At 44.2% G+C, this 15,727-nt stretch overlaps 1 protein-coding gene across 4 annotated transcripts in view; it reads left to right on the top strand.

The window, feature by feature from the left end:
• The window catches only part of UNC5A (unc-5 netrin receptor A), a 64,217-nt gene that overhangs the window by 44,800 nt on the left and 3,690 nt on the right, over positions 1 to 15,727 (top strand). For 2 of the 4 annotated variants that reach the window (XM_033927362.1, XM_033927359.1), the window contains 8 exons: positions 1,960 to 2,124; positions 2,881 to 3,069; positions 3,796 to 4,071; positions 5,933 to 6,017; positions 8,598 to 8,766; positions 9,009 to 9,242; positions 11,511 to 11,660; positions 14,410 to 14,574. In XM_033927362.1, the coding sequence (XP_033783253.1) occupies positions 1,960 to 2,124; positions 2,881 to 3,069; positions 3,796 to 4,071; positions 5,933 to 6,017; positions 8,598 to 8,766; positions 9,009 to 9,242; positions 11,511 to 11,660; positions 14,410 to 14,574 (1,433 nt within the window). The remainder of the gene's footprint in view (positions 1 to 1,959; positions 2,125 to 2,880; positions 3,070 to 3,795; positions 4,072 to 5,932; positions 6,018 to 8,597; positions 8,767 to 9,008; positions 9,243 to 11,510; positions 11,661 to 14,409; positions 14,575 to 15,727) is intronic. The other 2 variants (XM_033927360.1, XM_033927363.1) reach the window with 2 other exon arrangements.

Here is a 15,727-nt window from a genome sequence, read left to right as displayed (position 1 = left end):
GGTATAAAACCTTTGGAGAATTGCTCATTATGCCGTTCTTGCTCCCGCGCCCCCGCAGGTTGTCTTAGGGCTTAATGTGCAAACTGCAGCCCCAGGGACGTCTCACCCAAGATCTCCACAGAAGCCCTCTCCTTTTTTTCCTGGTGGTTACACCCAGCATCTCTTTTGCATTATTTTGTATACTGGAGATTGTTAGCTCTGCTCTTATCTGATGCCCATGAGGACATCTCTCTTATGTCCGGCTTATGTTGATTCTTGAATCTGTATTTTTGCATCAAATCTTAGTCTCCAACTCCTGACACACAATCTGTCCTAATTTTTCTGTTACATCTGGACTGTCCTTGTCATTGTCGATCTTTCATCATGATATGCTTGTTTTTATTACAATTTCATGTACCACCTTTTAAACGCAGCAAAGCAGAGTGGTTTTCAGCATCAAATATAAGGATGACAGAACAGTTAGCAGTACGGCAATGAGAGGGTTGGGAAAAGCAGAGATGGTGCATTGCAAACAGCTTAGCTCCACTGTAGTGCAATCAACAATATATTCAAAAGAAAAAAAACCGAGGGCGCCCAAAGCCTAGGTGAAGAGAGGGTTTTCTTAGACAGCAGATAGTTCAAGTTGTAGAGACGAAAGAAGGATGTGTTGGTGCTGAAAAGTGCTGAAGGGAGAACCAGTAACCTGAATCCAGTAGATGAGGGACTAGATGAGAAGTGTGAGGACAGCATTCCTCTAAAAGCATGGCATGAAACCAGCCCCAGATACTTCACCAACCTCCTTTCCTGAGGTCTGTCTCACAGCTCAGCTCTAACGCAATTCGCCATCTTTGGGTCCAGGTAGCAGCCAAGATGCTGTCGATATTTCTTCAGAGGCCGTTTTCGAAGCCAAAACAGGATTTCATGTCCGCAATTGGTTTGGCGTTATGGTTAGAAAGGGTCACCCCTGATCCAGTTCATTTGCTGAAACCTAGATGTCTTCTCAGCTTTCTCTTTATTTGCTTAACTGTAGCCTACTTTTATATTTCCATTGAAATAAATAATATTTCACAATCTGGTAGATTTATTGCAAGTAACAACATTTTTTTATTCTATTTAACTTTTTTTGTTTGTCTTAATTTTATGATTTTTGTAACCTGCACAGAAATGTGGGATATAAGATTTTGAAAATGAGCACTTTTATCTTTTCTTTACAATTTTGCTTCACTTTTCATTTTTATCATTCATTCATTCGTAATTCGATTTTGGGCCCCACCTCTGAGCCTCCTCTTTCAGGGTCACACCCATCACACCTTGGGCTTGTTTTCTCTAGCCTGCTGGCTACCTTCCATCGCCTGGGGACATGTTCTTTTTTCCAAAATCTCTCTGTACTTTCTGTGAGAGACCATGCAAGGAGGCGAGGGTGGACCATAGAGAGAAAAAAGTGTAATGACTTAAGAAGCAATTGGAAGGGGTGGGAGAAAGATCTGGAAATTTTGTACAGCACAAGACAAGTGCATGGGTGGGAGTGGTAAATTCACAAAACATTTCTCAGCTACCTTCCTGCAAGTCAGCAGAAATGAGACGACACTGTCTTACTGCTGGCACCTACAGGAAAATGCCTCGGGACCTAACTGGGAATTTCTCCAAGTACCCTTGGATTTGAAATTTCAGGTCCTTCAAGGATAAAATGAGTTGAGAGGAGGGTCCAAGGGTATGATCTGAGGGATCAGGAGAATATGACATTATAAGCGTTCTCTGAAACTGGCATCTGATATGCAGATCAAGGATGCTCAGGGAGTGCGGGAATGGATATGCTCTGAGATTTTGAGACTGAATGTTTTAAGGTCTGAAGGTTGGGGTTCTGGAGGATTTGTAGACTGAGAATCTGAGGGTTGGAGTAAGGAAGATCTGAATGCTGAGGATGAGGAGGGTTGAAGGTACTAACATCCTACCTGTGCCATTGCTTCTTTCTCTTTGCAGTGGACGGGGGCTGGACAGGGTGGAGCCTGTGGTCAGTCTGCACAGTCGATTGCACACACTGGCGGAGCAGGGCTTGCTCATTGCCCACCCCAAGGAATGGAGGTCAAAACTGCAGAGGCCCAGAGCTGGAGACAAGAAATTGCAGCAGCCATTTGTGCACCCAGAGTAAGTGAGCGCTAGTCCTTCTCCCCCACCCCATCTGTGCACTCAGAGAAAGTGAACGCTAGTCCCCCCCCCCTCTTGCTCCCATCACCCATCTTGCACCGGAGTAAGCAAGCTCTAGTCCAGGGGTGTCCAACCTGCGGCCCCGTGAAGTATTTTGTGCGGCCCCGGTCGAGGGCAATGCAGTGCCTCCGGGTGTTTACCATTTTGCCAGCTCCCTCCTGTGTCTTGCTGCAGCGTTTGCATGTTTGTGCGGCCCCAGAAACATTTTTTTCGGCCAATGCGGCCCAGTGAAGCCAAAAGGTTGGACATCCCTACTCTAGTCCCAGACATGTTTAGGGCATTGTTTCCAAAGGGATTATTCATGGGGGAAAAAAACCCTTTTGAAAATCTCCCTCCCCAGAATGGGGAAAATGGGCAAGTTAAGGGCAGACCCAGTGAAGTACACATAAGATTTTCTTTTGAAAATTATGCATGGCACCAGCGAAAACAGCATTTTTAAAGGTTATGTCCTTGTCAGAAGTTTGTCTTTGAAAATAGACTTGTTTGTGCCCAAGGGTCTGCTAGTCCCCTGCAGGATTTGAAAAAAGAAAAGCAAAATCTGTCCAAGGTAGGCACAGTCTGGGTTAAAATCTCCTTCTTGATTAAAAGGAGAATTAGTTTCTTTTCCCCATAATCCCCTGTAGAGCCCTGAAAGGTTTCAGTTCTCATAGAACCTTCTAGAGTAGAAAAAGCAATGAATTTTCTTCTTATCTGCAGCTCTCTCAGGTCCTGAGGACGTGGCCCTGTATGTGGGACTCATTGCTGTGGCCATCTGTCTGCTGCTTCTCGTTCTCGTGCTTGTCCTGATTTACTGCCGGAAGAAGGAGGGTTTGGATTCCAACGTGGTAGATTCTTCCATCCTGACAGCGGGGTTTCAGCCTGTTAGTTTGAAAGCAACCAAAGCAGGTGCCCTTCTTCCTCAGATATGGCATGGTGTCATAGGATGGGTGGGGCTGGTGCCTAGAATCAACCTTCAGCTTTAATCCTCCCCTCCACCTCCAATAAGCTTCCAGGTCTCTCTTCCACCCCCTCCTCCAAGGAATCCTGCTTTTAACACACACACTCTCACTCTCTCACTCTCTCACACTCTCACACTCTCTCACACACACACTCACTCACTCTCATACTCACTCTCATACTCATACTCACTCTCATACTCTCTTACACACACTCATACTCTCATACTCTTACACTCATACTCTCTTACACACACTCATACTCTTACACACACTCATACTCTCTTACACTCATACTCTCTTACACACTCTCTTACACTCATACTCTCTTACACTCATACTCTCACACTCTCATACTCTCTTACACTCACTCTCACTCTCTTACACTCACACTCTCACTCTCTCATACTCTCTTACACTCACTCTCACTCTCTATAAGAACAATTTCAAAAAGTCATTGACCCAGTTGAATGGACTCTGGAAATTACCCCAAATTCATGTCAGTGGCTCTCAGGATCTGCTGCTCTTTGCAACAGTTTTGCCTAATTGTTGGGCCAGCCTTGAAGAAGGGTCTGTTCTAGTGGCATAACTTATATTGAAGGAGAGTAGGGAAGAGATGAGAGGAAAGGGAAAGAAGGCCTTTTCACCTGCACGTTGTCCATTCCTCTTTGCACAGATCAGTCCCACCTTCTCACCATACAGCCAGATCTTAGCAGGTCTACAATGGGCCAGGAGACACCCAGTAAGTTCCAGCTGAGCAATGGACACCTTCTAAATCCACTGGGCAGTAGATGTCACACCCTGCAGCACAGCTCAACCACTACAGATACACCAGACTTCCTATGTCGGCTTTCTACACACAGCTTCTTCAGGTCTCTGCCCAGGGGGGCAGCTAATATGGCCTATGGAACATTTAACTTCCTGGGGGGACGCTTAATGATTCCCAATACGGGTAAGTAACATGGCTATTTGAGCAAGTTTTTAGGGACTGATGGAGGGGTCTGACTGCTGTGCTTCCTGGAGTCTCTTTATTAATTCCCTTTGGGCTGCTTCTATCCTATCAAGATTTGTAGGTCCTTTTCATTATTTTAAAAGTTTGAAATAAATAGTTCCTAGCATGCTTCTGGGTGCCAGATATGTGAATTTTAGCAGTGTAAGACTGAAAGTCCAGCATATTTCCAAGTGCCCAAATCCAGCTACCTTCTGCCCATTCACCTGCTTCAGATTCCTCCACTTCCATCAAATAGTCCCTCTGCCTGCAAACATGTCTCCTTCCATCATGTCACTGCTGGATAAGGGTCAGTAGGTCTGGTTTCATATTTATTCATGTTTGTGATACTCAATAATCTCAGAGGAATGTTTGCACCACTGCCACCTGTCTCTCGGGTTGTGTATGTGCAGATGTGGGGTAACAAGCAAGCACTGCTGTAGTTTGGTCTCCTTACAGGAACTGCAGATACCTTACCAGAGCTCAATAACCCGCTTGGTGTTCCAGCCAGACTTCAGTAGACATCAACTCCAACTGAGGAGGGACTGCGGACTGGGCTTGGGGATGTGGAGAGAGGGAGACTGAGAATTGATAGAGGAGCCCCCTTACTCCTTTCCTTGCACTGCTTTAAAACCAGCATAAAGCTTCCAGCTGCACTGAGGGTGAAACAGATGTTTGCATAATCTAGAGACCGCACTGACCCTTTGTTATTTTGGATAACTAGAATTTATGCTGGAATTTTGTGCACAGCTCAAGCAGGTTGAGGTACTCTTGTACATGGTTTGTAACTGGTTGCAAATGGTCTAAATGAAGCAGGGAGGCTGAGCTGGCTGGATAATGGGAGTTGACAGAGAAATGAAGAATGGTGGGGTGTGTGGAGCAGTAGGAAGGGCAGGGAAGTTGAGGTATAGAGGGGCGATGGAGTAATAGGCCAACTGAGCATGGAAGGGGGTATGTATAGATAAATGTAGATTAGGGGGAGGAGGAGGATAGGTATGTGGAATGCTAGGAGCGCTCTGAGATGAAAACTTTCCTTTCCTTCCCCTAAGGGCAAAATCAAATCTATCCAAAAACTTTGCCATTCTTTCTCCTACAAACTAACCGAGCTTTGGAATAACTTGCCACTCTCGCTAAGAAGCTTAGGCCCCTTCTTACCATTCAGGAAGACTCTGACGACAGTCTTGTTTGCCAAACATTTTGGAAATTAATTATCCTACTTTTTCCAAATTACATTTCTTTTGTATTACTCTATTCTTACTGTTAACTGAGTTGAGCTCCAAACTGGTTGATGATGCAGTGAATAAAACTAAGTTTTTTTTGAAGCAAGTGAGCTGAGCAGCGGAGTTTAGAGAAAATGTAACAGATCCGTGGGGTAGCCAGTGTGAAAACCATTGGTCTGACCCAGGATGGCTAGTCTTAGGTTCTAGTTAACCCCAAAAAATATTCAGCCAGTCTCCTTCATTTTTCACAGAAATTTTCTTAAATAGAGGCTTGCAGGATCAACTAAACTGTGTTAACTTTTTACTGCCCAAACTAGTCTTCACAGCAAAGACTCCTATTGAATAAATTGATTATGTGGTAAATTGCAAGGACCATCCCTTTGTAAAATGCTAATGCAGCTTAGAAAATCAACCTCTGATAGGTGCCTAATGCTGAAAACAGTGCCCGAGTGTCCAGCTCTGCCAGTGTGGATGCCCCACTTGATCGCTGGCTGTGTATGACTAGTCACATGATCTGTGCACGCGCGCACTGTGTACAATGGCTCTGTACTTCCTGCATCTCTCTGGTTCATGTCTCCTGAGCTCGCTTGCTCTTTCTTTCTCAGGGATCAGTCTCCTTATTCCCCCTGAAGCAATTCCACGAGGGAAGATCTACGAGATCTATCTGACTCTACACAAGCAGGATGTGAGGTACAATGCCCTCCCCATTCCCCCCCCCCCCCACAGCTTCTGCTCTCAGAATATGGCCAGTGAGGAACCCTATGGTGAGCTGCAGGATAGGAAGTCACAACTTGTGTAAAAATAGCAAGAGTGACAGAAACAAAAAGCATCCAGACTTAGTTAGAACATCATTAATTTATTTATTTAAATCACAGGTGTCAAAGTCCCTCCTCAAGGGCCGCAATCCAGTCGGGTTTTCAGGATTTCCCCAATGAATATGCATGAGGTCTATTAGCATACAATGAAAGCAGCACATGCAAATAGATCTCATGCATATTCATTGGGGAAATCCTGAAAACCCGACTGGATTGCGGCCCTCGAGGAGGGACTTTGACACCCCTGATTTAAATCAAAGCAGTGTACAAAAATGAACATACATAATATAGCCACAAACAAAATAACCTCTATGTGGCAGAATTATTGAGATGGAAGTTCTTACGTATTCTTTCAAAATCCCTTCATTAACCCATAGGGACAATGTGATGCAAGATCAATATGGTGAATTGGCAGAAAGGTCAGAGCTAAGAGCTGCGCTGTTGCCAGTGGTCATTTGGGACTTGTGGTTGTTCTAGATGCTTAGAAAAGTGAGATCTGGGAGGAAGAAAAACATGGCCTTGGATAAAGCATACGTAGTTTCCTACAGGCAATGGGATCCCTCTGTAGCAGATGAACGAGGCAGAGTGGAAAGGCCAGGCCTTTTCTAATTCTACTCCTTCTGGTACTCTCAAGTTCGAATGGCAATCACATCTGACTGGAAGGGACAGCTGTTTATCTTGCAGACTAGGGGACTTTCCATGAAACTATTATTATAAATTGGAATAAGAATTTCACCAACAACCTCTCTCTCTACAGCCCAGCATCCTTCTGGCAATAGCCACCACCTTGTCACACTGTTTCTTTGCCTTTAGATCTTCGGACACTATCACCCCAAGGTCCTTCTCCCTGCCCTCTCACCTCCCAGCTCCTTCTGATTACTAATCCCCAAATGTATTACTCTGCACTTCTTTGCATTGAATTTTAGTTGCCAGTTATTAGACCATTCCTCTAACTTTTGCAGATCCTTTTCCATGTTTTTCACTCACTCCTTGGTGTCTACTCTGTTATCTTGTTTGTTTGAATTTTCCTGTCTAATTATGTATGTACTAGGCCTCTTTTTCCATATTTATTTTCTTTGAATATTTTGGAAGCAATAAATTTTAAAATGTAAGAAATCAAAGAAGGTGGTGGATGCCTGGAATGTCCTCTCATGGAAATAAAAATGGTGCTAGACTTCAGAAAGATGTGGGCTAAAAAGTAATGGGTGAGAAGGGTATTTTGTACCTGGAGTAATGAAGGGTTAAGTGACTTGGCCAGAGTCACAAGGAGCTGCAGTGGGAATTGAACTCGCAACCTCAGGGTGCCGAGGCAGCTGGTCCAACCACTCAGGCACTCCTCTACGCCTCCCACTCTGCAAACTTTGTAGGATTTTCAGTCAAAATATGCAGAAATTATCCCTGGAAACCACCTGCACATACACCTGTCTTTGAGTCATTCCAGATGGAGAAAAGTGATGTCGATGTTCTCAAAGCCCATTTGCACAGGCACCTATGGAAATTATCCTGACCATCTGCTGACAATGGGCCTCATTCAAGAAACTCGCCTCTGATTACTAGTTACTGCTCTTGGACTATTTCATCCCCTGGGCTTCACCAGAGCCATCCTAGCTGGTAATGGATAATTACAGAAAGCACACCCAGCTCCTTCTTTTCTTTCTTGCCAATCCCTAAGTGAAAAAAGAACTGTTCAGGCACAACCGTAATTCAGCAGATCAGCACTTATCAATCCCATGATCACAGCCAAATAAACTCGGGTACAGAATAAATACTTCTCTGTGGAGAGCCTAACCAGGCTGTGACCCCAAACACTGGTTACAGCTTGGGACGGATGCAGATAACTGTGGTAACAGCTGTAAGATATAGGAAGAGTAGGCTGAGAAACTGAGCTTCAAGTTCCAGGTTCAAATCCCACCTACATTCATTGTGACTACAGGCAAGTCAATTAACTCTGTCTCTTCAGGTACAAGTTTAGATATAGAGCCCTCGGGGGGGCAGAGAAATACCAACCGTACCTGACATGGGCCTGAGCTAAATCTGGCTACATTGCAATGAAATCTTGGATCTTGCTTCCAGGTCTGTGTTGGAGGTGCAGAGGAAGGTGGAAGCCTTGCCCTGATACTTTGCTTTGAAGTGATTTACGGTATTTTTATTTTTGATCTCTCGCCCTATGATGTTCCTACCTGTCTTTTAAGAATAGCAGAGGCGCTTTTCAGTGGAAGCTGGAGTGAGGCTTTTTTTTTTTAATTGGCCTAGCTTTACTTCAGTGGAGATGAAATTAATAAAACACAGATCGTGTGCTACGGCTCAGTTGGGAAAGTGGGGGGGGGGGGGGAGAGGGGAGGCAGGAAGGCCTAAGGGGGGGCAGGAAAGCACTAAAGATCTGGGTCTCTGTCAGGCAGTCGGGCCTTGGCTCTGACACCTTTTTCCTTTCCATGTATTTCTTTCTCTTCTTGAGGTTACCTCTAGCTGGCTGCCAGACCTTGCTGAGTCCCATCATTAGCTGTGGACCTCCTGGAGTCCTCCTCACCCGGCCGGTCATCCTTTCCATGAGCCACTGCATGGAGCCCAGTCCTGAGAGCTGGTCCGTCAAGGTGAAGAAGCAGTCCTGTGAGGGTACCTGGGAGGTGAGACCATCCCCCTCCTCCCTTCAGAAAAATATAGAAACTAATTTTCTCCAGTTAAAAAATAACTAAACTGGTACTCCTGGGTTCTGGTTTCATTCTGATATTCTGTACAGACCAGCCAAATGAGTCTGGAAATCCCCAGGCCACTAATGGAACCGACCTAGGCACTGCTAGCTAAGCATTTGGACTTCTTGGTTGTGCTGTCTGTCTGTGTTTTCAGCTGCTTGTGTTCTTTGCTACAGGATATACTGCTCCTTGGTGAAGAAAGCTCCTCGGATTTCTATTACTGCCGGTTGGAGCCACAGAGATGCTTCCTCTTCACAGAGCAGCTTGGCCGATTCGCTCTCATCGGCGAGTCCCTCAACATGTCTGCCTCCAAAAGGATAAAGCTGCTGCTGTTTGCTCCACTGTTCTGCTCTTCACTTGAGTACAGTCTCCGGGTCTACTGTCTCAGTGACACACAAGATGTCCTTAAGGTAGTGAACACAGGAAGTGCTCGTGGAAAGAGGCAACTCAACCACCTGGGGAGGGAAGGGGGAGTTTGCATCTTTTGTAATGGAAGCTTCTCCCAGCAGGAGTAGTTTGGTTGCTTCTCTTAAAAAAAAAGATGTGGGGTTACGTTTATGGATGAAAAGCAGAATATATGAGCAGTTTCCTCATCTGCCTGACATTGCATAAGCTCGGGGACAACCTTCACCTCTCCATTTGAGGAATTTCTCTTTGTGCTGGCTTTTCTTAAATTCTGAAACTGGCTGACATTTGCTGATTTAAAATGTCCTCACTTGAGGATTTGGGAGCCCAGGGCCAATGAGCTTACGTTCTCTTTAATCTGCTGCTGTAGGATGTGGAGCCAAGCCCCACATCTTACAGCAGCGCAACTGACAGTGACCTCTAAAGGAAGTCAAAATGTACTGGCTGGATTTTCTCTGAGCACATTTTTCAGCTGCAATCTGAGACCCACATTTGTTCAGATGTACATAGAGCCTACAAAGGTAAAGTTCCTTGCTTATTAGGATCAGGCAGCTGAGTTTGTAACGGGCCATTCCTGCACTTATGGCCCTGCTTTGCCTGCAGAAATTACCCTCCATATGTGCGGTTTCCAAATGACATACATAGAACCTCGTTTCCCTCCAATAGTCACGTGTAACAAACATATCAAGACGACATCGTTAATCATCCCTGTTATAATAGGGATAGAACACAAATTTGATCAGTTCGGAAGCACAAACAAGCTGTAAATCACACTTCGATGTCAGAAAAATTCTAGAAGGTGATTATCAACTGAAATACATCTTAGCATAAGAAGGCATTAGCAAACAATTGAGTTTTTAGCATTTTCTTAAAATTCATCCTTGCCATACAAAACCGCAGGACACCAGGCAAGGCATTCCATAGTTCTACACCAGCCACAGATATCATTGATGCTCCGATCCTAGCATGCATAGTTGACAGTCTCCCCTCCAAACTTAATTGCATCCCATTTACACCTCTAAGCTCTCTTCTCGGTTTATAAATCTGGAAGAGTTCTTGTAAGATCTTTGGGGAAGCAGGATACAATGTCTGATGTATAATCACAATAATCTTAAACCGCACTCTTTGTTTCATAGGCAACCAGTGTAGTTTCTTCAACACAGGAGTTATATGGGTACTCCTAGGAACCCCTTGCAGCGGAGTTGATAAACATTTGTAAATAGCCCTCAACTTCCCTTTCACAACTCCTAGGTATAGTGAATTTCAATAATCCACCCTACTCAGGATCAACGTCTGAACCACAATACGAAAATCGTGTGTTGGTAATATTGGCTTCAATCTATAAAGCATTTGAAGTTGCACGTATCCCAGCCTGATTATTTTTAATGGTTATGTACTTATACCATTCCTTATTAAAGATCCTTCACTTCTGTGGAGCTTAATCTTCTTTCTCCCTCTTTCCTTCCAATTCCACTCTTGCCTATGAGGTGGATCAACTTCTGTTTACATATACTGTAGTTCATTCAGCTGAGGGAATCCAAGACCTTGGATTTCAAACACTAGAAAAAGCTTCTCAGGATGACGTCCAGTGGAAGGAACGCCTTGCCTCTTGGACAATGTTATCTTCTTCTAAGGATTTCAGATGTGCCTTGAAGACATGACTATTCCAAGAACTTTTATCTAATAAGTTATTTATTTATATTGAGCATGCAAATATCAGATTGCAATGTTAATTGTTTGTATTAGTTATTTTCTATTTCTGATCCTCTTTGAATTGTTTTTGGTAGACTGGAACTTCTCCTCCTACTATTTATCATTTCTATAGCGCTGAAAGGTGTACATAGAAGAGCTTACAATCTAATAGGTCAATACCTTAATTTAGAATTATGTAATAATCATAAAACAATAAGAAAAGCAGAGAAGAGCTTTGCCAATAAGGCAAATGGGCTCTTCATTCTCAGATACATGGCTACTTGCATTTCTGAGAGGGAGGGGGGAGGCAGGGAAGGCAAATGCAGCCTATTGCAAGTATTTCCCCCTCAGAAGTGATGCAAAATGCTTGTGGACTTTACAAGTTCTGATTGTTGCTGTGTCACCATGTCTGGGTTCCATTGTTGTTCTGGAATCGCCCTGTAACCATGAAGGAAAAGGTTTCATTTTAATCCAGAATAGATATCGAAAGTAATTCCCCTTTGAAATTTTCCCTGATTACACGCACAGACCCTGCAGCTGCACATGGAGTCTTGAATGTCCTATGTGTCTGTCCTACACAGGAAGTGATCCAGCTGGAGAGACAGATGGGAGGACAGCTGGTCCACGAACCCCGAGTACTGCACTTTAAGGGCACATCCCAGAATCTCCGCCTCTCCGTGCACAATCTACCAAGTTCCCTGTGGAAGAGCAAATTATTGGCCAGTTATCAGGTAACAGAAGCATCTCCCAGTTTTTGCTATATTAGTTTTCTTCCTTAAATTGTGTTTGTACATTTTTATGTAAATATAGTGAAGAAACCAGACTGTAGGAGCAAATAAAAGCCAAATGGATGTTTAGGCTCCACCCACTCTTCCTTCCCATTGCTTTTGCTTTCTTTGTTAGTGTTTCAGCTTACTGACCCAACAGTAGGGGTTACCATATGGCTCCAGAAAAAGGAGGATGCATTGAGATGTTGAAAGCAATGGAAGTAAAACCCGGAAGTCTCAATCCGTCCTTTTCTGGAGCCATATGGTAACCCTACCCAACAGAATCATGCAAAACAATCCATAAAATATGCATTCATTCAGAGCCTGAGAACAAAAACTGGCTGCAGTCCAGCCCCACAAGACCAAAACCCTTTCCAGTTCTTCCTGCCACCTCCTAACTTTCAGCAACATGGAAAAACATAGTAAATGACGGCAGATAAAGACCTGAATGGTCCATCCAGTCTGCCCAACCATACAAGCATCATAAATCAATCATTTAATTTAAATGGTCCTTTTTCTTAGATATTTCTGGGCCAGAAACCCAGAACCCTGACCGGTATTGTGCTTAGGTTCCATCTACTGGAGTCTTCATCAAAGCTCACTCCAGCCCATCTAAACCATTTCAGCCTTCAAAGACCTCTCCAGACCATCCTCAACTGAATGGCTATATACAGAATACAGACCATGCAAGTCTGCCCAGTACTGGCCTTAGTTCCAACATAAGACATATTTGACAGTCTGCTGGCGACGCATGCAGCGAAACTGGACCACACTATCTCCAACCTGCTGATAACAACAAACGACTACAAATATTTTCGCAAAGAAATCAAAACCCACCTATTCAAAAAATTTATACAGATGGCTTAACCCCAACCGGACCCCCCTCAACGCAACTCCCCCCTCCTCCCCCCTTCACCAGTTCCCTTCTCTTTAGCCTCAAGCATGTCAACTGCTTCCCTAACGGTATATATACTGGATCTGCACTATTTCCTATTTGTACAGCATCTTGTAGCTCTTGAAATATACAGCTCCATTATTCTTGTAACTTCTCCTGGAAATGACCAGAATTCTCTCTGTAATTATCCTGGAAATGTCCAGTTGTCTCTTTTGTAATCCGCCCAGAACTGCAAGGTTGAGGCGGAATAGAAATCAGTAATGTAATGTAATAAGAACCTAAGAATTGCCGCTGCTGGGTCAGACCAGTGGTCCATTGTGCCCAGTAGTCCACTCCCGCGGCGGCCCTTAGGTCAAAGACCAGTGCCCTATCTGAGACTAGCCTTACCTGTATACGTTCTGGTTCAGCAGGAACTTGTCTAACTTTGTCTTGAATCCCTGGAGGGTGTTTTCCCCTATAACACGCTCCGGATAAGCGTTCCAGTTTTTAACCACTCTCTGGATGAAGAAGAACTTCTTTACATTTGTACGGAATCGATCCCCTTTTAACTTTAGAGAGTGCCCTCTCATTCTCTCTGCCTTGGAGAGGGTGAACAACCTGTCTTTATCTACTAAGTCTATTCCCTTCATTATCTTGAATGTTTCAATCATGTCCCCTCTCAGTCTCCTCTTTTCAAGCATTGGTCTCTATACCTAAAGAAGGATATAAAAATACTGGAGAGGGTGCAGAGACGAGCAACGAAGCTAATAAAGGATAGGGAGAACTTGGAATACGAGGAACGACTTAAGACACTGGGATTGTTCTCCCTTGAGAAGAGGAGACTGAGAGGGGATATGATCGAGACTTTCAAAATACTGAAAGAAATCGACAAAATAGAGCAGGAAAAAAAAATATTTACAATGTTCAATGTGACGCGGACAAGAGGACATGGACTGATGCTAAGGGGGGACAAGTTCAGGACAAATATCAGGAAGTTCTGCTACACACAACGAGTGGCGGACACCTGGAATGCTCTCCCAGAGGAGGTTATTGCGGAATCCACCGTTCTAGGATTTAAAATCTAACTAGATGCACATCTCCTTGCGAGAGGCATAGAGGGATATGGGTGACTAAAATTATATCAGGTGTACACCTAGCTGGGCCTCTGCGTTTGCGGATCGCCGGACTTGATGGACCGAAGGTCTGATCCGGAGATGGCGCTTCTTATGTTCTTATGTTCAAGGGAGAAGAGGCCCAGTTTCTCTAATCTCTCACTGTACGGCAACTCCTCCAGCCCCTTAACCATATTAATTGCTCTTCTCTGGACCCTTTTGAGTAGTACAATGTCCTTCTTCATGTAAGGCGACCAGTGCTGGATGCAGTATTCCAGGTGGGGGCGTATCATGGCCAATACAGCGGCATGATAACCTTCTCCGATCTGTTTGTGATCCTCTTCTTAATCATTCCTAGCATTCTGTTCGCTCTTTTTGCCACCACCATACATTGCGCGGATGGATTCATTGACTTATCTACCAGTACTCCCAAGTCTCTTTCCTGGGGAGTCTCTCCGAGTACTGCACCAGACATCCTGTATTCGTATATAGGATTTTTGTTACCAACATGCATCACCTTACACTTATCCATGTTAAGCCTCATTTGCCCATTCCTCGAGCATGTTTATGTCACTTTGCAGGTCTTCGCAATCCTTCTGTGTCTTCACTACTCTGAATAACTTTGTATTGTCTGCTTTCTCTCCTTCTCCTCTCCTGCCTCCTACTCGCCTGCCCAAGCCTGTTCTCCCATGTTCTTCCTCCTCCATTTCTCTGTTTCTATCTGCAGGAGCTTCCCTTCCATCACATCTGGAACAGAGACCAGCAGCATGTGCATTGCACCCTCACCTTCCAACGTTTTAGTCTCAACACCTCACAGCTGGCCTGTAAGATCTGGATCTGGCAGGTGGAAGGAGATGGACAGAGCTTTGACATCAACATCAGTACTACCAAGGTAAGGAAGAAAGAGAGAGGTCGCACTGCTCTGCCCTCCCCTTCCATATCATTCACCACTACTTGCCTTATCTGATTTCTGTCTGCCTCATGCTTTGCAGTCAAAGGCAAGGAAAAAATCAGAATAAGGGTCTGGAACTGAGTAATGCGCAAACAAATATTACACACCTATTAAATACAATATAGCAACTTTCTTATATATCACATTTCCTTGAGAATTCAAAGTGGAATAGAATTTACATATGATAAAATAAGACTGGAATAATACTAATGATCATTAGGTGCCATCAACTTGTGTTTGAGTCCTAGCGACTTGATGAATTAGATCCGTTGGTCCTCCTGCATCATCCCCATGATTGTTTACAATGTGCCCAGTCATGTGATTGCAGGTCGCCCTCTTCACCTGGTTCCTTCGATCTTCCCAAATATGATGTCCTTCTCCAATGATCTTTCTCTTCCGACCAAAATAAGACAAACAAAACAACAACCAATAAAAGACAGCAATTCTAAAGTAAGATGCTGTGCAGTGAGCGAAGAAAGAGCTCTTCTACTGCTAAGCAAGCAGTGAGAGAGCAAGAAAATGTGGCAGAATCAGATTGAAAAGTTCCCATCATTTTTGGTACCAAGGGCTTAATTAAAAAGAATTGAAACACACCAGATAAGTTGTCCAAAAGGAAGCTCTCTTTGGCACGATGGCGAGTGTGGGATAGCGTGCTCCTCTCAAGTCATAGCATTGAGGGTATACAGGGACTGCCTAATAAGGTATAGACAGGTGTAACAATGGGGGAGAAGGTTAGCTGTTGCTTTTTTTTCTGTTTTATGCCGCTAGAGAAATGTTTGTGTTCAGAGACGTGTTTGCATATGAGTGATGGTTTCTGCACCCGCTCAGGCTGCTTTGATCTGTATGAATAGATTTCAGACTGGCTCCCCTGAGTAAAAGTGAAGATCAGGAGTGACATTGCTTTGGATTTCTTCCTCTGCTTTTTATCACTTTGCTTGATGGGACTGTAAATCATTTCTGTATGGAGAAATAGTTAGTTTGAAGTTGACAGGCTTCAGGAAAAGAGGAAATGTGTGTCATTGATCCTGTGGCTGCTCCAATCCCTCTGGCATCATGACACAACCCTAATGGGGATCGGAGCTGCAGCTGTTCT

The sequence above is a fragment of the Geotrypetes seraphini genome, chromosome 18 (assembly GCF_902459505.1).
Source record: "Geotrypetes seraphini chromosome 18, aGeoSer1.1, whole genome shotgun sequence".
Lineage (NCBI taxonomy): Eukaryota > Metazoa > Chordata > Amphibia > Gymnophiona > Dermophiidae > Geotrypetes > Geotrypetes seraphini.
The sequence above is the reverse complement of the archived record's forward strand: the minus strand, read 5'-3'. Positions and strand labels throughout refer to the sequence as shown.